Source organism: Poromitra crassiceps (genome assembly GCF_964638095.1).
Source record: "Poromitra crassiceps genome assembly, chromosome: 14".
Taxonomy (NCBI): domain Eukaryota; kingdom Metazoa; phylum Chordata; class Actinopteri; order Beryciformes; family Melamphaidae; genus Poromitra; species Poromitra crassiceps.
In genome coordinates, this window is record NC_139633.1 from 36,117,003 (window position 1) to 36,144,483 (window position 27,481).

Genomic DNA, 27,481 nt, shown 5'->3' on the forward strand with positions numbered 1-27,481 from the left:
AGCCCCTTCTCGCGAGCGAACTCAACATACGTCTGGTTAGTTCCCCTCCCACAATCCCTGAATTTCTGGCGGTAGGCTTCTGGTACCAACCTGTAGGCTCTTAAAGGAACACTCCGCCCATTTTCAACCAGCTTTGTATCATTAGAACATCAGTAGTATATCAGAAAACTGTAAACGGTTTTGAAGTCCAGTGACATCACTGGTCCACACTAACTCAAATTAATAACTCATTAACTCAAATCAACTCTCAATAACTGTCAAACTATTCATCATTCATCTAGTTTGACAGTTATTGAGAGTTGATTTGAGTTAATGAGTTATTAATTTGAGTTAGTGTGGACCAGTGATGTCACTGGTCCACACTTTAACACTCAATAACTGTCAAATTAAATGACAGACTTCAAAACAGTTTACAGTTTTCTGATATACTACTGATGTTCTAATGATACAAAGCTGGTTGAAAATGGGCAGAGTGTTCCTTTAACACTGTAGTTTTAAGCAGGTCATAACCCAGGCTCTGTTCTAAAGTTAGGGAGGCACACACCTCCTGAGCCTTGCCCATGAGTTTACAATGGAGTAATACCGACCAAATATCCTTTGGCCAATTTAAAGCTGCCGCAATACGCTGAAAAGCAGAAAAATAAGCATCCACCTCCGACTCCCTAAACAGAGGGACCAGTGCAATGTGCCTGCTCACATCAAAGCTTACGCGGGAAGAGGGCGGGAGTGGAGCCCCAGAGGAATGAGGTGCGAAACTCGATTGATGTTGCAACTTAATAATTGCCTCCATCTGCAGGAGCAAAGCCTCGAGCTCCAGCTCTTTCACACGGAGAGCCGCCCGTAACTCCTCCCCCGACACATCCACCACTTGGGGCAGACCTGCGGCTGAGTGCGTCACTGACGACGGCCCTGCCTCACTCTTTGCCCCATCCACCTCCAACAAACCTCTCTCCCCCAGCTTCTCCACCACAAGCCTCTTCAGCTCGTCTCTCTTTGTATTTGCAGGCACACGCACCTCAAAACGAGTTGCAATGAGCATCAGGTATATCTTGCGGGATTGATTTACTTTGGCCAATGTAGGACCCTGGCAAAACTCCTCTCAATCAAAATCCCCCATTCTAAGAAAGAGCCACCAACCAGAACATGAAGAGAAACGGAAAAAAAAGGACAAAAACGTACCGCAATAACGTGGGAACGGACGAGCCCCTAATTGATGTTATGGCCGGCCTAGGGGACACCAAACATAACATAAAAAAGTGACCCCCCTTTCCCCTCTCCCAAAGATGACCATGCCACAGAGGTTTGCAGTCCACATCAATGTGTTAATGGAGAAATGACAGTAGAGAACATCAGGGTGAGCATACCCAAAATAATAAACACAATCTATTTTAAAGGCCTAATCTTACCTCCAAACAAAACCCCCCCAAACAAATGACAGGCACCTTACCTGATGAACTAATAGTAAACACAGGAGAAAACAACTAAAGAAAAATCAGGGCTTCTCACCCCTACATACAGTCATAAGGACTGCTTTTAAGATCAAAGTGGGGCAAGGTTACAATGACCCATTTACCAGCTAGGCTAACAAAGGAGTGGCTAAGCTAGCTCTTGGTGTGGCACAGGCTGGTTGGGAGCAGGAAAGGAGAGAGTGAGGAGGCCTCGGCACAGCCCCCTTTTTAAAGCCGGCCTGCATCAGTCTCCAACCAATCACCAGCCGCACCTGCAGTAAGAACTCAAGAGTACAGTGTGGAGAGCTCCACGCTAGGCAGGGAGGGAGAACACAGCACATCAGGATACAAAATACACATATGATCCCCTGGGTCATAATGATTTGATGTATTGTCTGTTTTTATACTGGACCTTGTGTCTGTTAATAAAAGTGATGATGATGATGAATAACTCATGGAGACTTTTCTTCTCTTTAGCCTCACAGCTTATTTATTTAGCAGTGCTGTTAACACCTCGTTCTGCTCGGCTCGACTGACAGGAACACACTGAACACAAGCAAGGGGGGCACACCTCTCAGACTGATGAAGCAAGCATGCATCCTCCCCTATCGCTTTAGCGCCTCACAGTGGCTCATTCACAATACTGCACCCAGAGTGAACTTATGTACAGGACAGTTACAGCAACAATGTGTATACGAGGGATCACCCGAGCAGCATTTTGGTAAACAAACCTCGTCACTGGGTGGCACCGGCAATGGAACCCTATGGAGCCTGAGTTTGAGCGTCTGACTCTAGCCGGCTGACCCTGTTTACATTTTAAAAACTGCCACAGCTCACACAACTTTAACACGACATGCATATTATTATACATCAAACTCTTGAGCTAATTCTGCTCTCACTCAGAATGTCAAAATATAAGCGATGTGATGTATAGTTTTTGAGATATTAACGTTTGTTTGGCACAACTCATACTAGTTAACTGCGACGGGGTTCTTCAATACTGGGTGTCAGTGACGTCACACTGATTGGTCCTATAGCAACTTAGGTCACACATGTAAACATTGACTATAATATACCCCCCTTTCTCTCTTTTTTTTAGCATATTATTTAGCAATAGACATAATATTCTAGTTGGATGCCTTTGTTACCTCCAATGATTTGTGAATTAAAATAAAATTATTATTATTATTAAAATTAGCACTAACGGGGGATAAAAATGGGATAAGAAAAACTGGAAAAAAGATTAAAAAAAATAAAAATAAAGAAGTGAAGCTAGTAATTTATGATTATTCAGGGCGGCAATGATCAATCAGTGATGATCTTTTCTAGGTTTGCTATGAGAGGAATCAGGCCTCGGGATAGAGTAGGGGCCAGAGATTCATTCATAATACTTCTGCTGAACATCATTAAATCATCATCAAATCACTCCCTTCAGGAAGGCTTAGTTCCCACTGAATGGAAATCAGCCACTGTTGTCCCCCTACCTAAAACAAGACCCCCCTCCATCAGTGAAATACGCCCAATCTCACTCACCTCCCTACTAGGCAAAGTAGCTGAGAGTTTTATTTTCGAGTGGGCTTTAAATGACATCTTACCCCAGATTGATAGCCAACAGTTTGGGTGTTTACAAGGCCGGTCGACAACACACACCCTCCTTGACCTGACAAACCACCTCTTCAGGTCTTTGGATAATCCGGGTTTTACATGCTCACTTGTTACTACTGACTTCAGCAAAGCCTTCGACAGAGTGGATCACAGCCTGGCTATCACCAGGCTTTTGAACCTCGGCCTCCGTCCATCCCTCGCCAGGTGGATAGCAGACTTCTTAACCAACAGAACCCAGTCAGTACGCTACCATGGAATGCTCTCGGAAAGGTCTAATATCACATGTGGACTACCCCAAGGAACTCTGACAGGCCCGTTAATTTTCATTGCCTACATCAACAGTGCAGCTGAACAGACATCAGCTATGTGCTGGAAGTATGTGGATGACCTCAACCTGCTGGAGATGAGACCTGTGTCTGCCCCATCCACCATCCAGCACGACCTAACTGACCTGGAGAGGTGGTCCTCAGAGAGCTCCATGTTACTTCACCCTAAAAAGTGCAAGGTGTTGCATTTTAACTCAACAAAGATTCTCCCCACCCCCCCAAGGGTGTTAATTAACAACATTGACCTCCAGAGTGTGTCGTCCTTAAAGATCCTGGATGTCCATATTCAGGCCAACCTGCAGTGGTCTGAACATGTGGACTACATCTGTAAAAGAGCCAGCCAGCGCCTTTTCTTGCTCAGACGGCTTAAAAATGCTGGTGTCCCCCCAGATGATCTGAGCTCCATTTTCATGGGTTATATCCGGCCCACCCTGGAGTATTCCGCCCCTGTGTGGCATTCCGGCCTCACAGCAGCTCAAACTAAATCAATCGAGAAAGTCCAAAGAAGAGCTGTGCGCATCATTCTGGGTCGTGAATTCACTTCATACGGAGAAGCCTGTGACCGCCTTGGGCTTCCCAACCTCAGCTCACGACGCGTGGACCTTACACGTAACTTTGCCTCATCACTCCGTGGCTCCCAATACCGCAGCTGGCTTCCTTCTGAGCGCTCAACCATCAGCCACCGCCAGACACGTTCTGCAAACCAACTGGACTTGGTCCGATGCAGAACGGAGCGGTACAGAAAAAGCACGATTCCCTACATGACCATGACTCCTAAATAATTGAAGCACTGCTGAAATATTTTTGTATGTCTGATTTATTGTAGTTGTTATATATTATGTATTAGATTAGAGATATCTATAGACATAGTTTCTTCTTTTTTGGAGACCCTGCTTCCAATCATTATCTGTGTTTTGTGTATGTAAAGTCTTGCATTGTAAAATGTACTATCAATTCAACTCGTGTTGCCATTAGTGCATTACTACCTTCAACCAAATAAAAACCGTTTACTACTTTACTACTACTACTACATTAGAAGAAAAGGGGCCAGCTGTTGTGGAAATGATCAGCTGGAGCTTCACAGCTGGTTCAAAACCAGGTACAACAGCAGGCCTGTACCAGCTACTGTGCTGCTGCACCATAGTACATGTTGAAACCTGCTCACACACTCATAGGAATAGAACATCGAGTCTGGAGAAGAAGATGAAGACAGAGCAGACAGTGAGGATGAGGTTGATGATTGTGACGGTAAAGAAGGCAGATGCACAACTCTCCCGCGTTGCACCCGGAGAAAACGACTTGACAGAGTTAATATTGTATTGGTGTATGTCATTGTTATGCCCGGCCTAGGGGACACCAAACATAACATAAAAAAAGTGACCCCCCCTTTCCCCTCTCCCAAAGATGACCATGCCACAGAGGTTTGCAGTCCACATCAATGTTTTAATGAAGAAATGACAGTAGAGAGCATCAGGGTGAGCATACCCAAAATAATAAACACAATCTATTTTAAAGGCCTAATCTTACCTGCAAACAAAACCCCCCCAAACAAACAACAGGCACCTTACCTGATGAACTAATAGTAAACACAGGAGAAAACAACTAAAGAAAAATCAGGGCTTCTCACCCTACATACAGTCATAAGGACTGCTTTTAAGATCAAAGGTGAGCAAGGTTACAATGACCCATTTACCAGCTAGGCTAACAAAGGAGTGGCTAAGCTAGCTCTTGGTGTGGCACAGGCTGGTTGGGAGCAGGAAAGGAGAGAGTGAGGAGGCCTCGGCACAGCCCTCTTTTTAAAGCCGGCCCGCATCAGTCTCCAACCAATCACCAGCCGCACCTGCAGTAAGAAGTCAAGAGTACACTGTGGAGAGCTCCATGCCAGGCAGGGAGGGAGAACACAGCACATCAGGATACAAAATACACATATGATCCCCTGGGTCATAACACCCCCCCACTTAAGATCAAACATTTCTCCCCCAAGAAATGTTTGATACTCACTTAAATGCTCACATGAGACCAGTCACTCCCCTGAGGGCACAAAGGAAAAAAGAAAATGCCAGCACACAACACAAAATGTCAACATGTTATCCTAACACTACACCAAACTAAACATTTTAAATCACCCTTATTTATTTCCCTGATACACGTGACCTCGTGCGCCTTCTCTTTTTCCGGACACGTGCAACAGCACATGCTGGGCGTGCCGGGGACGAGCACACACAAGTCTCAGCCACATCGGGGGGAGGAAACACACTTCCTCCTGCCAAATCATTACCAAGGATCAAGTCAATGCCAGGTATTGGTAACTCAGCACACACACCAAGTTGAACCCGGCCTGACACAAGCGGAGAAGAAAGATGAGCACCGTGTAGGGGCACACGCACCCCCTTCATCTTAATTCCTCTCACCCACAGGTCTGATCCAGTACGAGTGACTAGAAAAAGGCAAAATGCCACGACGAACCACCGAGCGCTTTGCACCGGTATCGCACAAGATGGTAACCGGCACCCTGCCCACGCCACTGTCAGCCAGAGAGACACAACCCTGCATAACAAAATCACCATCAAGTTTACCCCCATCCACCCCCCCCCCCCCCCCCCCCCCCGCCACCATCTCCGACTGAACGGCATGTGGCACAGCATGAATGAGGGCAACAGGCGAGTCGAGGGTTCTGTCCCCCTCCCTCTGTTTAAGAGCTGGACAGACAGCAACGAGGTGATCAGCCTCGTGACAATAAAAACACACCCAGCTTTCCACTGCGGCAGAAGGAACACGCTGAACAGGACGCAGGCTTTGATCGTCACGGACCGGGGCTTCACGACGCCAGGGAGGACAAAAAACACTCCTGTGAGTCAACACAAACTCATCTGCCAGGACAGCAGCTGCAGCAAGAGAGGAAACCTCTCGTTCATTTAAATAGGTTACAATGCGCTCTGGTAAACAGAATTTAAATTCCTCCAGGAGCACCAACTCCCGCAGCTGCACAAAATCACGCACTCTACTGGACTGGCACCACTTATGGAAAAGCAGCCCCTTCTCGCGAGCGAACTCAACATACGTCTGGTTAGTTCCCCTCCCACAATCCCTGAATTTCTGGCGGTATAGGCTTCTGGTACCAACCTGTAGGCACAAGCAAGGGGGGCACACCTCTCAGACTGATGAAGCAAGCATGCATCCTCCCCTATCGCTTTAGCACCTCACAGTGGCTCATTCACAATACTGCACCCAGAGTGAACTTATGTACAGGACAGTTACAGCATGACACAATGTGTATACGAGAGATCACCCGAGCAGCATTTTGGTAAACAAACCTCGTCACTGGGTGGCACCGGCAATGGAACCCTATGGAGCCTGAGTTTGAGCGTCTGACTCTAGCCGGCTGACCCTGTTTACATTAAAAAAACTGCCACAGCTCACACAACTTTAACACGACATGCATATATTATACATCAAACTCTTGAGCTAATTCTGCTCTCACTCAGAATGTCAAAATATAAGCGATGTGATGTATAGTTTTTGAGATATTAACGTTTGTTTGGCACAACTCATACTAGTTAACTGTGGCGGGGTTCTGCAATACTGGGTGTCAGTGACGTCACGCTGATTGGTCCTATAGCAACTGAGGTCACACATGTAAACATTGACTCGTAACAATGATGATGAGGATGTTTGTAACAGTGCAGATTAGAAGAACAAGGTGCTCTTGTTTGATGAAAGCTTTCCAGTTGTAACGTGTTGTTTTCTGCTCTGATCATTTAGTATACTTGTCTTTAAAACAAGTTCCAGGACTCCTGTTTTCTACCTGTTCTACCTACATTTTCACTAATATACTCCCCTTTCTCTTTTTTTGAGCATATTATTTAGCAATAGACATATTATTCTAGTTGGATGCCTTTGTTACCACCAATGGTTTGTGAATTAAAATAAAATGATTTCAGTTATTTCAAATACATGATTTATCTGTCCAATCCAATTGATTCAGCGTCCTCTAAAACGTCTTTTGGCTGAAACATCATCATCGGCCCCACCGGGAGTTGAGATGTGGCCACTTCTGGCTTAAACAGCCATTTTGAATTTTGACAATGCCAGAAATGGATTCAGCATCCTCAATAACCGCCCAAACCACTCCAATATTCTCCAAATCAGCCAAGCAGTTGCTGAAATATTGTCCATATAGTTGATTATGCTAATTATGCAAATTTCTCAACATATGCAAGTTTAGCATCCAGCTGTTTTTATATGATGGGGACCCATACTGTACATTTCTAACATGAAGTTTGGGGTACTCAACATTTCCTGGTTCACAACATGGGCTCTGTAGGCTGTCAAGTAGACTAAAGTCAAAAATCTGTTGATCTTCTTGTTCCTTCAGTTGGATGTCTGAGCTTCACTGTGCAGAATGATGTGTGCAGAGTTTGACACTAGAAGACTGCATGTTTACACAATCATCTGCTGAAAGTGGAACGTTTCTCTGAGCTCACTGAAAAGGCCGTTTTCAACCAGCATGATTCATGACATCACTGGAGCCAATCCCTGTCCAGTATTCAGCAGTTAAATCCATTGGTGGTATGCTGTGATTGGCTAGTTATGTCCTAGATAACCCTGATTGGTTGCTTTGGAATTTTTAATGAGGGAAAAGGAGGCAAAGTCATTTAACCTTTTTTTGTGGAGAAGACCATCAGGCACAAATTATTGTTCAAAGTGGAGTATTTGATATACATCTTAAACATGACATTAGGGCGTCCTTAATGTCTCTGAGTGTAACTTAAAACCCATGGTGAGCTCTCAGTTCTCTCTGGGCTGTGTAGGCCAGCATACTTTTTGCTGAAAAGAATAAGAAGTGAAGCTAGTGCCATAAGCAGTGCCTATTTGGCCTGTGTTGGGACAACGCACGTCACTGGCTGCATATGCAGAGTGGTGAACACTTCAACTAAAGAATGATTTCCTCTTTTCAGGTTGTTTCATGTAATTATCAGAGGCAGAAAACTATGCAATATTTTACAAAAACATCTGAAAAAAACCCATAAATGTGTCTCAAATAAATTAGCTTTTTTCCTATCCAATTAATAATCTTGCGACTTCCCATATGATCTTGTGACCTCCTGTGGGGTCCCAACCCGCACATTGAGAACCACTGCCGTAAACAGTACATATAAAGTAAAGGAATGTTATTGACTTTAAGAATCCATACAGTAAGTTAGGCCTCCAGCTGTTTCAAACACAGTGGTCTCATGTAGAGTGAGATGCTGCCATCTCTCCACAGACAGAGATGCCGCCATCTCTCTATACAGAGAGACATGCATCAAGTATCACTGCTGCATCTCGTTGGCTCATTTTTGGCAGTTGGTAAGTAAAAAATAATAAAACTACAGTAGTTTGAAACATTTTTTCCATTGTTCTCAGGTGGGACAAGATACCACCCTATGAGGGTGGTATCGTCCGCGAACTTCAGGAGCTTGACGGACTGGTGACTGGAGGTGCAGCTGTTGGTGTACAGACCAAAGAAGTAGGGAGAGAGGACACCGCCCTGGGCAGCACCGGTGCTGATGGACCGAAAGTCATATGTCAACTAATCAATGTCAACTAATCAATGCTTATACTGTATTCTAATAGATAAAGGAGTGAGGATAATAAAATGCCTTACTTTTAGCTATGCAGTGTTCTAAGCAGACCGGATGGCATCCAGCAGATGATAGAAGGCTCATCCATAAGAGACTTGAGACTTGACTTGCAAACAATGACTTGTGAGCATCTGTCACCTTTAGTTACATTTGAACAAATCACCCTCTGTTATTGACAACATGTTTATTACAAAATAGTACAAGCTTTGGCAATAAATAACAGTTTCACAATGTGCTGATAGCGTCACTATAAAATCTAATATCCTGCATCTGTGTTGGTCCCAGTCCAAAGCCTTTCTATGACCTGCTTCAATGTAGTAAAATAACCTGCTTTCTAGTTTGCTGAGAGCTGTAGGAGGTGTCAGATGGACTCAAAGTTTGGCCAGCCGCTGTAGCATTTCGAAGCATCAATATATCATTGTTAACTGTGATGGTGGAGACGATTGTTCTCACACCAGTAGTAAAGTTCTAGTGTTTGTGAACATTAAGACTACATTTCCCATAAGCCCCGTTGTTTTCTAAATGTCTGAATATGAATGTTGCAGTGATTTATTGTAGCCTGGGAACCTGACGAATCTGCGAGCTGATGTTTAACCGTCGGGCCAATCACAACCGTTTATCAAATATATTGTTACGTTGATACGTTGACTGACAGAGGAGAGCCAGAGATGGTTCGAAGCGCATGAGCTATGTCACACGTTCCGTTGCTCTGATTGGTTGTAGGTCCAATTGTGTTCGATTGCATTTTACTGGGCATGTTGATTGATGACTGGGCTCCTGGAAATCAAAATTGAACAGAGAATTTCCAGACTCATTCGCATTTGCGAATTTGGTCTGGCGATGTCAGGCTAGATTTATTGATGTCAAAAAATGTTAGAATATGTCTAATATATACAGTTAATTTAACATATTGAGTCAAATTTTACTTTAACATAATGAACTCCAATCAAAATGTACCATGTACTGAGTGATGTTGCCGTGTGTTCATCCCCACCCTGTTACCGCGCCACCCTGAGGAGGTCAAAGGTCAACTCTGTGACATCAAAGGCGAGGTGCTGATGGGCGGGCTCGAGGAAGACCTGCGGGGTTCCTGATTGGCTGGAGGCTTGCTGGGCGTGTTTGAGGGCATCCAGTGTGTCATAGATGACTCTGGCCCGCTGCTCCTCGGAGGGCGGGTCCGCCCAGCGGGGGCACGGCAGCGAGGGGCAGTGGAGAAGGTAGTAGACTGATGACATGTAGGTCTTAATGAACTCCTGTTTCACATGGAGAAAGTCTCTCTGCAAACAAACAATAATAATAATACAAATTAATGGATTAAGTTTACAGTATTAACTGTATACACACACGCACATGGTAACACTTTGCAATAATAGTACATTAATTAAGGGTTAGTTAATGATTAATAAGCATTAGCTAACCCATAATTAACCATTATTAAACATTAACTAAACATTAATGAAAGTGTTACCCAGAAAGGATTTACCAGAATGGAATTATGTTAACATTTTGGTAGAGAAAAGCCAGCAGGTCAGAAGACACACATGGACAGGCAGCATTACAGCACTATCTACAGGGTAGTATAGGTATTACACGCGCAGGTGCACAAACACACACACACACACACACACACACACACACACACAGAGTCTGACCTTCTGCGCTCTGCTCATGTTGCTCTCAGCATCCAGCCAGGCGCTCTGAGGGAAAACACCAGTCAGTCAAACAATAAAACTCTATCAGCCAGAGCACCAAAAGTCAATCAATATAACCAGTCAACAAGTCAGCCAATCAGTGAGCCAGTCATAACCAGTCAACAAGCTGAACTGTGTATGGATATGTAGAGTATGGATATCACATTTTCAAAAGGTTTTCCTCATCGAGTCTGGAATCACACCCGTTTCAAGGATTATGAAACAAGTCAACGTTACGTTATTATGTGGAGTGCTGTGCTGAACAGTGCTGCTGGACACTACAGGGAGGGGCAAGTTAACACCGGCCGTCGCTGTTCCTTGTTGTTCTGTATTCAAAGTTGGCAAAGTCGACATAATATTCTGTCAGAAAAGAGTCAGGTTCACCAAAGCACCGTGAAGTTGTTCTCTGTCATCCCCCTGACAAGCATCATCACAGGGCAGCCTGACAGCTGAATACTGTATGTATGTATGCCAGTATGAAGCTCTGCCTACTGACCCTGACAGCATCCAGCAGGTCTGACTGGTCCAACAACACAGGGAAGGTAGACAGCACAGGACTGCACATCACATCTGAGAGAGAGAGAGAGCAGAGAGAGAGAGAGAGAGAGAGAGAGAGCAGAGAGAGAGAGAGAGAGAGAGAGAGGAGAGAGCAGAGAGAGAGAGAGAGCAGAGAGAGAGAGAGAGAGCAGAGAGAGAGAGAGAGCAGAGAGAGAGAGAGAGGGCAGAGAGAGAGAGGGCAGAGAGAGAGAGAGAGAGAGAGAGAGGGCAGAGAGAGAGAGAGAGAGAGAGCAGAGAGAGAGAGAGGGCAGAGAGAGAGAGAGAGAGAGAGAGGGGGCATAGAGAGAGAGCAGAGAGAGAGGGCAGAGAGAGAGAGAGAAGGAGAGCAGAGAGAGAGGGCAGAGAGAGAGAAAGAGAGAGAGGGCAGAGAGAGAGAGAGAGAGAGAGAGAGCAGAGAGAGAGGGCAGAGAGAGAGAGAGAAGGAGAGCATCAGCAAAGCAGCACTGTTCCTGGAGACGCCAGAAGAAATGTGCAGGTTTTGTGTTGGTCTATTTTTGTTGTTTTTGGAGTTTGTTTACCTGGTTTGTTGATGGTTTTGTTTGGCGTTTGTTTACCTGCACTCTGCATGGTGGGCCTGTCCATCAGCAGTGTGTCAGCCAGCAGCTGTCTGTGCAGAGCCAGCAGGTGGACGCAGCTCAGACAGTGCAGCAGAGAGTCTGGGAGGACACTGACAGGGGACACATCAGAATCAGAATCAGAATCAGAATCAGCTTTATTGGCCAAGTATGTAGACATACAAGGAAATTGGGTCTGGTTGGCTTAACTCTCAATGTCCTCTCACACAAAAGAAAAAGAAAAAAGCATGCTCAGGCTAAAACAAACTAGAATCATACCATTAACCAGTGTTGGGGGTAACTCATTACAAAAGTAACATATTACATGTAATATATTACTTTTAGCAGTAACTCAGTAATATAACTTATTACTTATAGGATTTCAGTAATATTATACCAGTTACTTTGTCAAGTAACTCAAGTTACAAATTGAGTTACTTTTTTTAATCAAAGCACATATTTAAATAATTTCCTAATCAAACTGTGTATTATGCAAATAACCACTATAGATGACAATAACAAAGGAAAAGGATCACATTTAGAATTTTGGATTGTTTACACTGACTTCAAGATGGTTGAAATAATTTTTCGGGATGGTTCCGGGGTGACAATGTCATTCTGATACTGCTGTTATTACAGTGAAAGTAATGCAAAAGTAGTGTAATAAGTAACGAGTTACTCTACACAGACAGTAATATTGTAAAGTAACCTATTACTTTCAAATGAAAGTAGTAACATGTAGTATATTACATTTTGAAAGTAACTTGCCCAACACTGCCATTAACTCACAGCATGGTTCCCACTCCTTCTTAAACATCACATTCAAGGCCTTCCCAGACCCAATTCCCTCACATTCCAGGACCCAACATGGCATAATGTATATATATACAAATGTATATATCTATATCTATATCTATATATATATACTGTAGTTCAAGACTTTGTTGTACAACCTGCATCATTTGTCTTCAATCAGTCATGCGCGCAGGTGACCGTCACAATTTCTCAAAGCAGCATATATATATATATATATATATATATATATATATATATATATATATATATTATCAAAAGAAGAACTATATTACACAAAATATATAAATTCAAGCACTCTATTGTTTTACTTGAAAGGCCTTGATTCCCCCCCTCCCTCAAATGCACAAACTTTTAAGGACTTCAAGGAGCCATGGGAACCTTGTAACACACAGAACCCTGTAACATACACAGAACCCTGTAACACACAGAACCCTGTAACAAACACAGAACCCTGTAACACACACAGAACCCTGTAACACACAGAACCCTGTAACACACAGAACCATGTAAAACACAGAACCCTGTAACACAGAACCCTGTAACACACAGAACCCTGTAACACACAGAACCATGTAACACACATAACCCTGTAACACACATAACCCTGTAACACACATAACCCTGTAACACACACAGAACCCTGTAACACACACAGAACCCTGTAACACACAGAACCCTGTAACACACACAGAACCATGTAACACACACAGAACCCTGTAACACACAGAACCCTGTAACACACAGAACCCTGTAACACACAGAACCATGTAACACACAGAACCCTGTAACACACAGAACCCTGTAACACACACAGAACCCTGTAACACACACAGAACCCTGTAACACACAGAACCCTGTAACACACAGAACCCTGTAACACACAGAACCATGTAAAACACAGAACCCTGTAACACACAGAACCATGTAACACACAGAACCATGTAACACACAGAACCCTGTAACACACAGAACCCTGTAACACACAGAACCATGTAACACACACGCCCAGATCTTTCCAGAAGCTACAATGGAGTGTGACAGCAGACAATGTTTCAGTCATCTCAAACATCAACGTAAACGTCAGGTTTTGGTGTCAGTCCCAAACCTTCAACAATCATACAGGGAGAAATCCATCGTAAGCATGGGTCGGTTTGAAAATGTTGAAACCGGATCGATATTCCCCAAAAAACGTATCAAACCGGTATATCGAATTTGACCAAAAACATATATCTATCTATATCTATCTATATATATATATAGATAGATATATATAGTAATGTACGCAATAAATGACTGTAATGCGACTGCAGTTGGTAGCTATAATGCACCTCTAAGCTGGTATGCCAACCAGCACTAACACTGAATAAAAATAAGCAGAACCATTTAACTCATTGAGTGCCAATGACGACTTTAGTCGTCAATTCAAATAGTGACGTAGAGTGCCAAAGACGACTAAAGTCGTCAATTGCGTTTTTTGACGGGGGGATGTCGATCTAAGCCTCTTACATCGCCTCTTACAATATGGGAGCTATTGAATGTGTCTAACCTATTTTACAGAACCCTTAGGTGGCGACAGTGCTCTCCAGATAACAGAAAGGCAAGGAAAAAACAAAGAAGAAGTCGTTGGGGAAACGGAAATCGCATCGCATCCGTATGCATCGATATGCATGAAGCATAACGTTACTGTAGCTGTGCCTGCAGCAGCCAATCTGCTGCCACAATTGAGCCGCTCCGTGTCCGTTGCGACAGCACATCCGCATGATCAGCCGTGATCAACTGGAAGCATGGTTGCCGGTGACAAACACACGCGGAACGCTGTAAAAAAGCTGGATGTCGCGCACCCTTCACTGTGCACAGCAAACTCAGCAGAGAGCCACCAGAGACACTCCCATACGGAGGAGGAGTGTGCAGTTGAGGCGGGCGGGGGGGGGGGGGGGGGGGGGGGGCACGCAGAGCAGCACACAACACCCAGACAGACCCAGACAGCAGGACAGGGTTGGCAAACGCAAGCCAGAATATCCGATGCCCACCAGCAGCAAATCAAGACCAGCAAGAAGCTGCAACCAGCAGCTAAAAAATATTATTCTGCCTAACAAAATTCCCTGGCCTTCACTGTTTTATTGAAGGAAATTATTTTTGAGGTGTGACTACATTAGAAAATATTAGTTTCAGAGTCAGTGATGTGCTTGAAATGTTTAATTTCACAAAAGGCTCATTATCTCAGCTTCTAGAAAAAAATTGCTGTTTTTGGTTAAATCAAGCTATCTTCTCCGGCTCATAACTAAAGAACGGAAAATGGCAGATGATAGAAGAGAGTCTCATCGTTCTTTGTGCGTGTTCAGTGTTTACATAGTAATATCACACAATATTCTGTGGGCCTCGAGAAATCACTGAAAACGCTCTGAAACTCTGGCACTGGGAGCGTCCGTTCTCCAAAAGTGGCTGGCACTCAATGAGTTAACTGTAACAACACACTGTTTTTATTTCTCATAACTATTCAGCTTAACTTTTCTTCAAACATCAACATAATAAACAAAATAAGACTTGAGAAGAGGCTAATATGAAAAATCCCTAACGGTATTTTTTTTTTTTTTTTTCATATATATAATATTTTTGTTGTTGTTTTTTTCGGTTCGCACGTGATGAAACCGGTTTGGGCTCGTACACCGAACCGAACCGGTAAAACCGGGAATAGCCCATGCCTAATCCATCGTAGAAGAGGAGACATCACAAGACTGTGGAGTTCTAACAGTGTAATAAGGGCCAATACCATTAGTCTAGTAGGAACGGGGGGTCCCCGCGCACCCGAAAGATATATTTTTCTAACATAGATTTTTGTACTCCTCAAGGTGTCTAATAAACAAATTTTGTTGTTACCCCGTTGAAATAGTGTCCCATGGGTCCGTTTGGCGGCCATCTTTGCGGGCATATTGCGATGTCTGATGAAAATGGATAAGGGTCATAACTTTTGAACTAGATGTCATACAGAGACAAATGACACCACTTTTCTGTATGATTTCTGTATGAGGAATTGATTGAGAGGGTTGTTTTAATGATTTTAACAGGTTTAGAATAGTAAAACTCAAAAACATATGAAAAAAGTGTCTAATTTACTCTCAAAATCTTGCAAAAGAAATCTATCTACATATTAGTCCATGGGCCAGAAGGGTTGGGAATAATGCTCATATTGATTTTTGGCAAGGTATACATCTCTAGAGTTAGATAATATGTGAGAGGATTGCACCAATGGTAGCTAAATGTGTGTTATCACTCGGTTTATAACACCATGCAAAACATAATAGTTGCGGGACTTTTAGGGACATTTGAGGCTAAGTTCATGCAAATCAAGTCTAAAAGCACCAGAATTTGCCCAGAATTAGCCCAGGGCATGCTCTAACAATTGAGCCAGAGTGCCCGAGCTGGCGGCCAAATCCAATATGACCACTGTCCGAAAAAGATTTTGGCTATAACTTTTGAAAGAGATGAGCTAGAAATACAGACTTGGTGTCTATCTTATGTTTTTTTTTACCATTAGAAAGGTGTTGGAATGCTTATCTTTACTAATGAAGATGTGTGTGGACCCCTAATCTGCATATTTCCAAGATGGCGGCTACCTGAATATGAGTTTTACCATAACTGTTGATGCTTTTAGTAAACTCGGTGTCCATTTTATGGTTTTTGAGTTTTAGAAACACATTGTAATACTCAGATTTATGATTGAATCTATCTATAGCACTCTAATTTGCATAGTAAATAGGCTACCAATATGGCTGCTATCCCATTTCTTTTTTACATACACTTTTGTAGTTGTAAGAATGAGTTACCATCAAACTGGTGGAAACAAACAATCTACAGTATTTATCTTACATATTGTATTGAAACAATTAGTGAGTAACACTTAGGTATGTCCATGGGTTGGGGGGGTTAAGTTAGATTGAGTGTAAAGTGTTTTTTGTTTATATCCTTATATCCACAGCCAGATTAATCAAATATTGTTGTCTTGACCGCATTGTTGGTACAGGCACTCTTGCATCCACATTGAGGTGCCACAGGCTCCAGCTTTACAGCATTCACAGCACCCACTACATGACTTTTTGCAGCTGCAGCAGAGAATGATGACTCAGGCTTTACTGGCATCTGAAAGATGGGTCCAGTAAGGTTCCCAAGTCTTGGTCATGGGAGTCCCAGTACCAGCCCCACGTACTGAACTGTGGATATTTTGCTGGACAGAGGTTGCCTGATTCCAGTAGAAGCTGGTCTGCAGCAGTCCCCATTTGACATGCTGAATCAGTGCATCTTGGGTGGGAGGCAAGTTCTCAAGGGACTTGGTACCATTTCAGAAAAGCGGATGTCTGGCTTTATCTACTTGGCTGGAGACACAGCTCTTGCTGGACATGACAACAACCATAATGCTTCCAGTCTTTGGACATCGACATCTGAGTTGATCGGTTCAGGCTCCAAGGTGAAGGCATCCACGGTCTCAGTGAGATCCGCATGTTGCTTCCCAAGCTGCCCATCCACTCCTTTTCCCATAGCCCTGGAAGGCTGATGTAGTATCACATCATTTTAGCAAATGGAAGAGATGTAATGCCAGTGATCTCTGGGGACCAAGAACATTGCAGATTTTGTGAACATAAATGTACTTTCCACATGTGAAGCCGATCCAGTGCTCTGTGAGGCCTAATGTGTAGAAGAAGCGTATTGCAAGTATTACAACATGACTGTCTGACGTATGGATCCTGAGTTTCTATGGCTACTGGCCCAGCATGTGCCAGGTGCTATAAATCATTATACTGTAGTGTCTGCTTCAGGATGGTTACAAGGCTGAAGTGCAGATATGTCATATTCAGATCTGTTGGAAGGTATAACATCCTTCTTGGTAGAAAGGAGGAGTTCATCCCAAAACCCTGGTCGCCCTCACCTTGGGGTTGTCATGTACAGCAAAAGCTGTGGCTCCAGCCAAGTAGATGATGCTAGACATTGGCTTTTTTCAAATGCATCAAGAGAACCTGCCTCCCACCCAAGATGCACTGATTCAGCATGTAAAATGTGGACTGCTGCAGGCCAGCTTCTACTGGAATCAGGCAACCTCTGTCCAGCAAAGCATCCAGAGTTCAGTACGTGGGGCTGGTACTGGGACTCCATGACCAAGACTTTGGAACCTTACTGGACCCATCTTCCAGATGCCAGTAAAGCCTGAGCAATCATTCTCTGCTGCGTCTGCAAAACGCAACTATTATGTTTTGCATGGTGTTATAAATCGAGTGATAACACACATTTAGCTACCATTGGTGCAATGCTCTCACATATTTTCTAACTCTAGAGATGTATACCTTGCCAAAAATCAATATGAGCATTATTCCCAACCCTTCTGGTCCATGGACTAATATGTAGATAGATTTCTTTTGCAAGATTTTGAGAGTAAATTAGACACTTTTTTCAAATGTTTTTGAGTTTTACTATACCAAACCTGTTAAAATCATTAAAACAACCCTCTCAATCAATTCCTCATGCAGAAATCATACAGAAAAGTGGTGTCATTTGTCTCTGTATGACGTCTAGTTCAAAAGTTATGACCCTTATCCATTTTCATCAGACATCGCAATATGCCCGCAAAGATGGCCGCCAAACGGACCCATGGGACACTATTTCAACGGGGTAACAACAAAATTTGTTTATTAGACACCTTGAGGAGTACAAAAATCTATGTTAGAAAAATATATCTTTCGGGTGCGCGGGGACCCCCCGTTCCTACTAGACTACATGTCTTACTTGTACCCCTACGCCCCGGGCTTTTGGACTAACCCCCCAGAACAGTTAGGAGGGGTACTGGTTGAAATCTAGTCCTATGAAATGGGACAACCCTTGGAGATCCTGATTCATCATCAGTAGTCAGACAGATGCCACCAGTTTGTTGCCAGACATCAAGGGCCCTATCGTTGCAATCGGCGTAGAAACTGCGTTTAAGGCCTAGCGCTAGGCCGCCTAGCGCAGTAAGTGGGTGTGGACCAGCACACTCGCTATCTTGGTATCGGCGCTACACGCAGACTCAACCATTACAACCACGCCTTTTAAGCGTAAAATTATGCACCGTCATGCTCATTGGATAAGTGCAATAAACGAATCGCACGCTTGCCTTTTAAGCTCCAATTCCAGTGGTCCAGCAAAACCAGACAAAAGCCAAGCACTCTGCCCCCCCCCCCCCCCTCCCTTCATCCAGTCTGTCTGTCTCCATATATAGGCTATTATTCCATATTATTATGCTTCTCAAACCAATCTAACTGCAGTTTAAATACTGCAAGCATGTAAATACGCTACACTATAGCAAGATCAAAGTGAAAAGAATGTTCTAAAGGCATCAGCTAGAAAAATATAGCCTATCCCTATATGATGAGATTAACACATTGACTGCCAGCCCTTTTTTCAATGCTGTAGGTAGCTTCTGCCAGGCCGTTTTTTGAGGATTCTGGCTCATTTTAAAAGAGCCGAGGATTCTTTTCTGCTTGGAGTTTGTGAACACAAAGTTCACAAAAGTACTAATAGAATGTGTGCTTTCTCTGTCTAAAAGAGTTAGTTTGTAGAGTTAGTAGTTATGTAGATATTAGCCGTTGAGTACAGCATGGTTTCAGCTGTCTGAGAGTGGAAGCTGAGATAATCGCAGTTTTGTGAAATTCAATCAAACAGGCAGAACAGTCACTTTAACCATTTATTTTTGGCATCAGTGAGAGATCAGACATCCAAACAATATAGTTCCGAACGCCCTCTCCTTCAACTCCTCCCTCCGTGGGCGTGTCTAGTGGCTTTCAGCCTGCGTTTGTCACAAGCGAGTGCTCGCTGCAGCCTCGCTCCCTGGCAGCGAGTTTGAGCAGCCTCCCTCCCTGGCAGCGAGTGTATGAGAATGAGGCTCGTTCGTTTCTGGGTTTTCGGAATGCGTGCGATTCTGGCCTTTCTGCGGGCGTTTCAAAGTGTGTTTTACCCATAATATATTATGCAAATTTGCAATCCCCCGTGTGCTGCTGCTGGCGCGGCCCGAGAGCGGCGAGTCTGGTGACTGATGACTGTAAAATCGGCAAGCCATTTCCTTGTGAATGGAGGAAGCACCCGCCTGAGGCGGCTGCTTTTGGTTGACTTTCTCTCTGTCGGGAGGGCACCGTCGCCACCTAGCTGGTCGGTAAAATAGATTATACACATTCTCTTCCTCCAATTCTGCTATAGGAGATGTAAAAGGGGTTGATCGATGTCCCACCGTCAAAAAAAAAAAATGTTTATGTAAGCCGAGATATCTCGTCCTTGGCACTTAACGGTTGGATCATGTAAGCCGAGATATCTCGTCCATGGCACTCAACGTGTTAATAGATTGGTGAAAGTTTGTCCAGAAAGATATCGTTTTCTCTCCCCTGCTAGGATGGTAGGATATGCACATAAATATAGCCTACATTATGTAAAGTCATTGCATAAATGTGTTTTTATTGTAAAACTAAAATGTGAAGTAGAGCCAATTTATTGGAGCGGACATCACAGTAGGACATGACAGAAGCGCGTTACGCTGTCACTTATCTAAATCACGTTAAATCGACAAGAGATATATATAGCCCCAATATGACATAGATGTTTCACATACAGAGGTCTGCAGAGTCAGGAGGAGCTGGCGTTGCCTTTTCCCGCGGTGTGCTGCTTTGATGAAAACAATTAGGCTGCAGTAATATTTATTAGACGATAGGTGGCAGCAGCTCACTTGAATCTGCTGAATCACCTGAGAAACGATACACTGTGTGACCACAACACGGTTAAAATGGCAGAGTGGCGCTGTCCACTATTTCTGTTCATTGACTCCACAGGAAGTGCCTGGAGTGAACCAAAGAAGAAGAAGGCTGTCTGATAACGTTAAATAAATAAATAAATAATAGTATTTTATGCCACGCAGCGCTGTGGAAATAGGCTACAGTGTGTACTCATCCATCAACTTTGTAACACAACAGTGAAGGTAAGACATCATTTCTGCTTATGGTAGTAGCCTAACAGAAATAAGATGATGTATGGGCTTGTTATTATTATCTCCGCCAGGAGATTATGAGATTGTCGCCTACAACAGGCCTGTGTTAGCTAACGTTAACATTAGGGAGTTTGCCATGTTAGGCTTGCGGGGTCATCCCTATGTTCCCCGGGTCCTATGTTCCCCGTTTTTAACACTCTCCGTAACATTTGGGGTGTCTATCCGCTATGCCGACCACCCGCAATGCCGACCTTAGGTTTAGGCGTGAGGGGTGGGAGAGGTTAGGTTTTGGGTTAGGGTCTGGGGGAGGTTAGGAAGGGTTCTATGTTCCCCGGTCCCACAAAAACGGGGAACATAGGACCCGGGGAATATAGGACCCGGGGAACATAGGTACGCTCCCAGGCTTGCCATGCCACCGTTAGATAACTGCAACTGAATGTGTAACGTTAACAGTGATTAACCCCATGGTACCGCTAATCGTTTCCTCAAGGAACATGGTTCTGTGCTGTTGGTAGGCTATTTGGTAGCCTATCTGATGCCTGTAGTGCGGCGCCGCACAAGACATCATTTCTGCTTATGGACAGACTGTAGCCATAAAGTTAAGTGGCTAGCGAACATGGCTAATGGGAGCTAAATCTAAGTCCCGTGTAAACCATAATATCTGTGTCGTTTTAACTTTGATTGCATTTTTTTCCCCACCAGATTAAAGAAAACATTTAGGCCTATGTGATATTGACTGATGCGCGGTCATGCATCATGGTGTAGCTACAGTAACGCTAATCAATCTACAGTAGCTAGCTCTGTTTTGGACTGGAGCTGCATATGGAGCTAGCTTGTCGTCTGAGCCATGCTGTTTTTCAATCAGGGAATTAGGAAAACTAACGCACACATTACATTAAAAAAACACATCAGTCAACATCACACAGGGTCTTTTCTTTAATCTGGTGGCAGCATTTTTCAGTAAAATGTGAAACGACGACAGATAATGGTTTATAGTGGGACTTAACATAGGTTCCATAAAGATCAGGTTGTTTGTAAACAAACTGCTTTGGTTGCTAACAGAAAGAAGATGATGTATGGGCTTGTTATTATTTTGTAGGTAGTAATAATAATAATAATTTAATTTCTTTTTCAGAATCACAACATCGTACAGCTCCATGTTCAACTGAGCAGAAGCAGCTGAGTCAGACAGCATGACATGATTGCTACAGACATCCATCAAGAACCTACTTCATGAACATGACAGAGGAAAAGTATGAAGACCTCAAATTCAAGTTAAGCATTAAGCAACAAAGCGGATTACTTACTTATATGATTAGGAAGAAAATGACAGATTTTTATGGAATTTGGGAAATGTTTTTGGAATTTGTTAAAAATGGTGACATTGAAGAGGCATTGGAAGGGTGACTTGAATGTGAAATAGGCTATTGTAAATGATATGTGCGGTATGTATATATAATACCTACAGTTGATTCAACCTATTTATTTTTGTTACTTTTATTTAATTCTTGCATTGTCCTGTTTTCTTTTTTATACTGCCACAGGGTTGGGGGGGGGGTTATAAATGATGTATGTTAGATGTATGAGGAGAATACATGTACAGCAATTACATGCAAAACCAATAAAGATATGGTTATAAAAAAAAATACGGGGTTTTGAAATAGATGACAGTTTTGGCACCATATACCTGGGGAATATACCAATCGAATTTAATCTCCAAGATAAATACCTCCTCAAAATACTTCTTGTAGCGAGCAAAAAAACAATAACAAGAAAATGGCTAAACCAGGACCCACCAACAAAAAAAGAGTGGATAGCAATTGTACAGGAAATATATGAGATGGAAAAGCTGACCTATCTAAGATTGAGAAAGGATAAATTTGATGGGTTCTGGTCCAAATGGTTGGCGCATAAGAGTGTAGGAGGAGCTTCCATTCCCATTTAGCCTTTTCTGTGCTCATTTGGCCCATGTGTATTTTCACATCGAATGTATTATATATTATACATGCATGTCTCATTCCATTTTTTCTCTCTATTTTTCTCTCTATTCTTCTCTCTCTCTCTGAAGCTGATTGGAACAAGTAACCGAACAACATAACTTAACACAAAGCTAACTATTAAAAAACTAAGAATTGATCTGTAACACCCATCATGATGACCTGAATGTTTTTATTTTGTGAGTTTGCATTTGTAAAACTGTCACTCATGTGGAGAAATGTTGGAAAATGATGCACTCTGTTCTAAAACAAAAACCTTAAAAATAAAGTTACAAAAAAAACACATGGGCTACATTATTTCCAGTGTCAATATTATTCTACACCCTGTTGTGGCCAACCAGCCTCTTCTGTTCAATAAAATTATGTTTCACTGATGGAATGCCATGCAGAATAGTCACCGTTTGTTCAAATTGTCCTACTGTAGCCTATATATCTTATTGTTAGGCTATTTTACTTATATGGGAAACAGGGGAAATCCAGTTTGTGTATAGAAAACGCGTCACGTTGAAAACCTGTTCTAAAACAAAAACCTTCAGTGTCTGCAGGGTGGCAGGGTGAATTAGCAAAACAAAGGACTGTCACTGGGGGAAGGGCATTGCTATTCACAATGTTCAAAGCAGCTATCAGCTGAAGCTCACCGGATAAAAAAACTTTCCATAGGGCAGCAGAGAGAAGGATCTAGCACTCAAAAAATTTCCTTTGAGGGTTTTATTCCTGTTTCAAACACTGCAACAACGTACGCGTTTCAGCAAGAACCACTATAGACTGTGTTAATTAACAGCATACATATTAACAGAGGTTATGTGTAATTTACGTGGCTGCAATTTAATTTAGCAGCAGTACGTGTTTTATATTTCATTCATTCACACTGTTGAGCCTTTCTTTAAGCTCAGTGATATGATATTGCAGTGTTTCAGATAAAATGAAATATTATATACAATGAGTATTGTTTGTTTCAACTTTCATTCTTGAAAATGCTCTCGTCTGGTCCCAGCACGGCAAGTGCAGTACAGTAGCTTGGAGGGTGGAGCGCTTTGTCTCACTGAAGTCTCGTCAGCAAGGGAGGGTTGTCCTGAAAAACAACAACAAAATAATATATGTGATTAGGGTTGCGAGGGTGCGATGTCAACCAAATAGCCATTGCGGTGGTATTTATGAATTCATTAATTGGTTTATGAAGTAGCTGCGATACTGTTTGGCTGCGACGCTGCACGTTCACAACCTGACAGCTGATCTCTGCATGAGAGACACCACTGGATAGGCTACTAATAAGTACAGTCAAGCGGCTGAACTAAGCACTATATCACTACCAGTAATATTGAAAGGCCAAAACAAATAACGTTAACGATACAGATCCTGACCAACAACGTGTGTGTTGCTGGCAGAAAACAGGGAGAATTACTGGCGGATAACGTTAGTTATCGTGGCTTTGAGAGAGCTATTGGAGAGAGATAAACACAGCAGCAGCATGGATGTAATGGAAGCGACTTCATGCAAATAGGCGAGTTGAATTCACAGTTGAAGACCTGTTCATTACTCACATTGGGTTTAAAACAGGAAAGAATGTGAAAAACATTTTCCACAACACAAATGACTTCTGCTGAATCTACTAGTCCGCCTCCCCAGTCTGAACTGCACTGACACTGTAGGCTACTTAGGGCGCGCTTGTTCAACAACGCTTGCACCTCCCACGAGCGTTACGTTGAGTGGAATTGGCCTTTTTTACGATTAAATCTGCAAATTTGTAATTCAAACAGGTAATTAATCACGATGGTCCGATGAGGAAGGCTCAGAGGTCCGCCTCCCCTCCGCTATACTGCTTCTCTAACATACTTGGGTGCGTTCGTTTAATGCCGCCCGCACGTCCCCCTCGCGTCACGTTGACCAGTTTGCCTTTTTTATTATTCAATCTGCAATGCAAAGCATTTTGGTAAAGAAACCGCGTGCAATGTTGTTATGGTCAAACTTCCCCCACTTCACTATATCATGCAGTATTTGCGAGGGGTTTATATACACCCCATGGCTGTATGTGTAAAAAGTTATAGCTTTCTGGGAAATATGCAAACAGCTGGTGTTTGAACATTAACCTTAACATGAATTGAAACTCACTCACCTTGAATTATTGTAACGTTACATTAAGTCACTCTGTCTTTGAGGTGCTTCAAAGATGGAAATGTTTGGAACGAATGTACACTGGCACCGGTGACTTCCGCCTGTAGAGACTGCTCACACGTGCCACCTGGCGGCTCTTTTGCGCACTGCAGCTGCTGGTGAAAAAAAATACTCCGGGTGGCCGCGGGCCCGCGGCAGCCCACGGGAGGCCGCTGCAACGCCGCAGCGTTGGGTCTGCCCAGTTCTGCAGACCTCTGTAGGGTGGTGTTTTCATTTCAATGTTTTATTTGGTCCAATATTGAAATGTTCTACAATTGCAGGTTGTGTTACCATTAAACATGATTTAAATCGACCTTTATATCTATTTGGGCTCATTTGGTTGCTATTTAGTAGCGAAATGGAGAAGCCCATTGCATGCTGGGACATTCACAGGCAGTGAACTACAACTGCTTTTTCCTATGGGAAGTGTCGAAGGCCTGTGGGAGAATAGGGGCCCAAATGTATTTAGAATCAGAATCAGCTTTATTGGCCAAGTATGTAATTTGACTCCGGTATATGTTGCTCTCAATGTTCTTACACAGGGAAAAAGAAAAGCTAAGCAAACTAAGCATACAAGCTAAAACAAACAGCTATTTACATTATAAACAATAGGTGTGAGGTAGAGTGACCATTATAAATATGTATATAAGAAAGAAAATAGAATCGTATGTCTATGTACACTACAGTCTAAGTATATGCAAGCCACACTGGATTGCAAACAAGGCTAGAAGTCAGATATTGCACAGTTGTATATGGATCTATATAAGCAAAGCTTTGAGACAGTAATTGCACATTAAGTTATTAAGTTATTGAGACACAGCTTATCCATCAAAGGGGGAAATGCAACATGGAAATGGGCTCTGATGCACAAATCAGCCTTAAAGGGATACGCCAACATTTTGAGAGTTTAGTACATGCCTTTATCTTCACTCTGCGTGCAGTACAAACTGTGGTAGAGCCCTCACTGCTACTTAGCTTAGCACTACAATGGCAGTCTATGGTACTTTTGCCTACTCCAATTCAGTCGCCCAAAATACACATTCCAACAGCACCAGAAACACTCACATGTACATGTTGTGACTTGTGTACTCATCATGCGATGAAATAATAATCAATCAAACTTACGTGAAACGGTCATTTTCGTAGTAAATCCACACACCGAGAACTAACAAAGAGTACGGTAATTGAACAAAGAGTAACCAAAGTTACTTCCTTGTTTGCCATGAGGAGCATGCGCTGTGCTGATGACTGCACACAGCACATGTGCCTCATGGCAAACGAGAAAGTAACTTTGGTCATACTATGTTAGTTCAGTTACTCTTTGTTAGTTCTCGGTGTGGATTTACTACGAAAATTACTATTTCGCGTTATTTTGGATTATTATTTCATGGTGTGGTGAATACGTGAGTGTACATGTGAGTGTTTCTGGCGCTGTTGGAATGTGTATTTTGGGCATCTGAACGGGAGTAGGCAAAAGTACCATAGACTGCCATTGTAGCGCTAAGCTAAGTAGCGGCCCACAGGTTGAGAATGGCAGATCGAAAATACATTGAAAATACATGAAACTAAGATAATAGGATGGTTAGGATATTTTTTTAAATCTTTACTATCAAAGAAAATGCTTACATTTGTGTTTTCTTTTAGCCTTAGCCACCATCTTGCCGATGATTCGCAAGGCATTCTGGGAGATTTCTCATAACCTACCTCAGGGACCTGGGACTAAACACAGCGATGTGCGACTGGATCCTGGACTTCCTGACAGACCGCCGCCAGGTGGTGAGGGTGGGCAACCTCACCTCCTCCCCGCTGACCATCAGCATAGGAGCACCCCAGGGGTGCGTCTCCAGCCCCTTCTGGTACGACCTCTACACCCACGACTGCGTGGCGACTCAAACTTCAAACACCATCGTGAAGTTTGCAGACGACACAGCAGTCGTGGGGCTGATCTCGGGGGGCGACGAGACGGCCTACAGAGAGGAGGTGAGGGTCCTGGAACAATGGTGCCAGGACAACCACCTCTCTCTGAACGTCTCCAAGACCAAGGAGATCATTGTGGACTACAGGAGAGGGGGGGGCACACACCCCCCAATCACCATCAACGGCACAGTGGTGGAAAGGGTGGACAGCTTCAAGTACCTGGGAGTCAACATCCACCAGGACCTGACCTGGGCCGGCCACACCGCCACTGTTGTCAAAAAGGCCCAACAGCGAATACACGGACTCAGGCGCCTGAAGAAGTTTGGGCTAAGGAAAGAAATCCTCAGGGACTTCTACAGAGGCACCATTGAAAGCCTGCTGACTGGCTGCTTCACCGCCTGGTACGGGAACTGTACCACCATGGACCGCAGGGCGCTACGGAGGGTGAGGCGCGCGGCCCAGCACGTAACAGGAGACGAGTTGCCAGAACTGCACGAACTGTATAACCAGCGGTGCCTCAGGAGGTCCCTGAAGATCATCAAAGACACAAACCATCCCCACAACAGCCTGTTCTCCCTGCTACCCTCAGGGAGGAGATACAGGGTTCCAAAAGCACGCACAAATCGCTTGAGGAACAGTTTCTTCCCGCAGGCCACGAGACTCCTTAACATACACAAATAGTGTAGTAGTCGTACCGTACCGTACTGCAGCTGCTACCATTATGTATGCCTAATGTTTAATTGTATGTCTAACAAGGTACATGCTATTTGCACCTGTATGTCAATTACGTCGAATTTAAAA

The 27,481-nt window shown here is 43.5% G+C and overlaps 2 protein-coding genes across 2 annotated transcripts in view; both read right to left on the reverse strand.

Annotated features, from left to right (window-relative positions):
- LOC310789171 (NLR family CARD domain-containing protein 3-like) overlaps positions 1-27,481 on the reverse strand; it is a 268,107-nt gene that overhangs the window by 128,286 nt on the left and 112,340 nt on the right. The gene's annotated exons all lie outside the window — the stretch shown is intronic.
- LOC310789457 (nephrocystin-1-like) overlaps positions 9,360-27,481 on the reverse strand; it is a 75,465-nt gene continuing 57,343 nt past the window's right edge. The window contains exons 17-20 of the mRNA XM_083651100.1: positions 11,807-11,919; positions 11,191-11,264; positions 10,656-10,700; positions 9,360-10,280 (exon numbers count right to left, since the gene is read on the reverse strand). Coding sequence (XP_083507226.1) covers positions 10,002-10,280; positions 10,656-10,700; positions 11,191-11,264; positions 11,807-11,919 — 511 coding nt within the window. The 3' untranslated portion in view covers positions 9,360-10,001. The remainder of the gene's footprint in view (positions 10,281-10,655; positions 10,701-11,190; positions 11,265-11,806; positions 11,920-27,481) is intronic.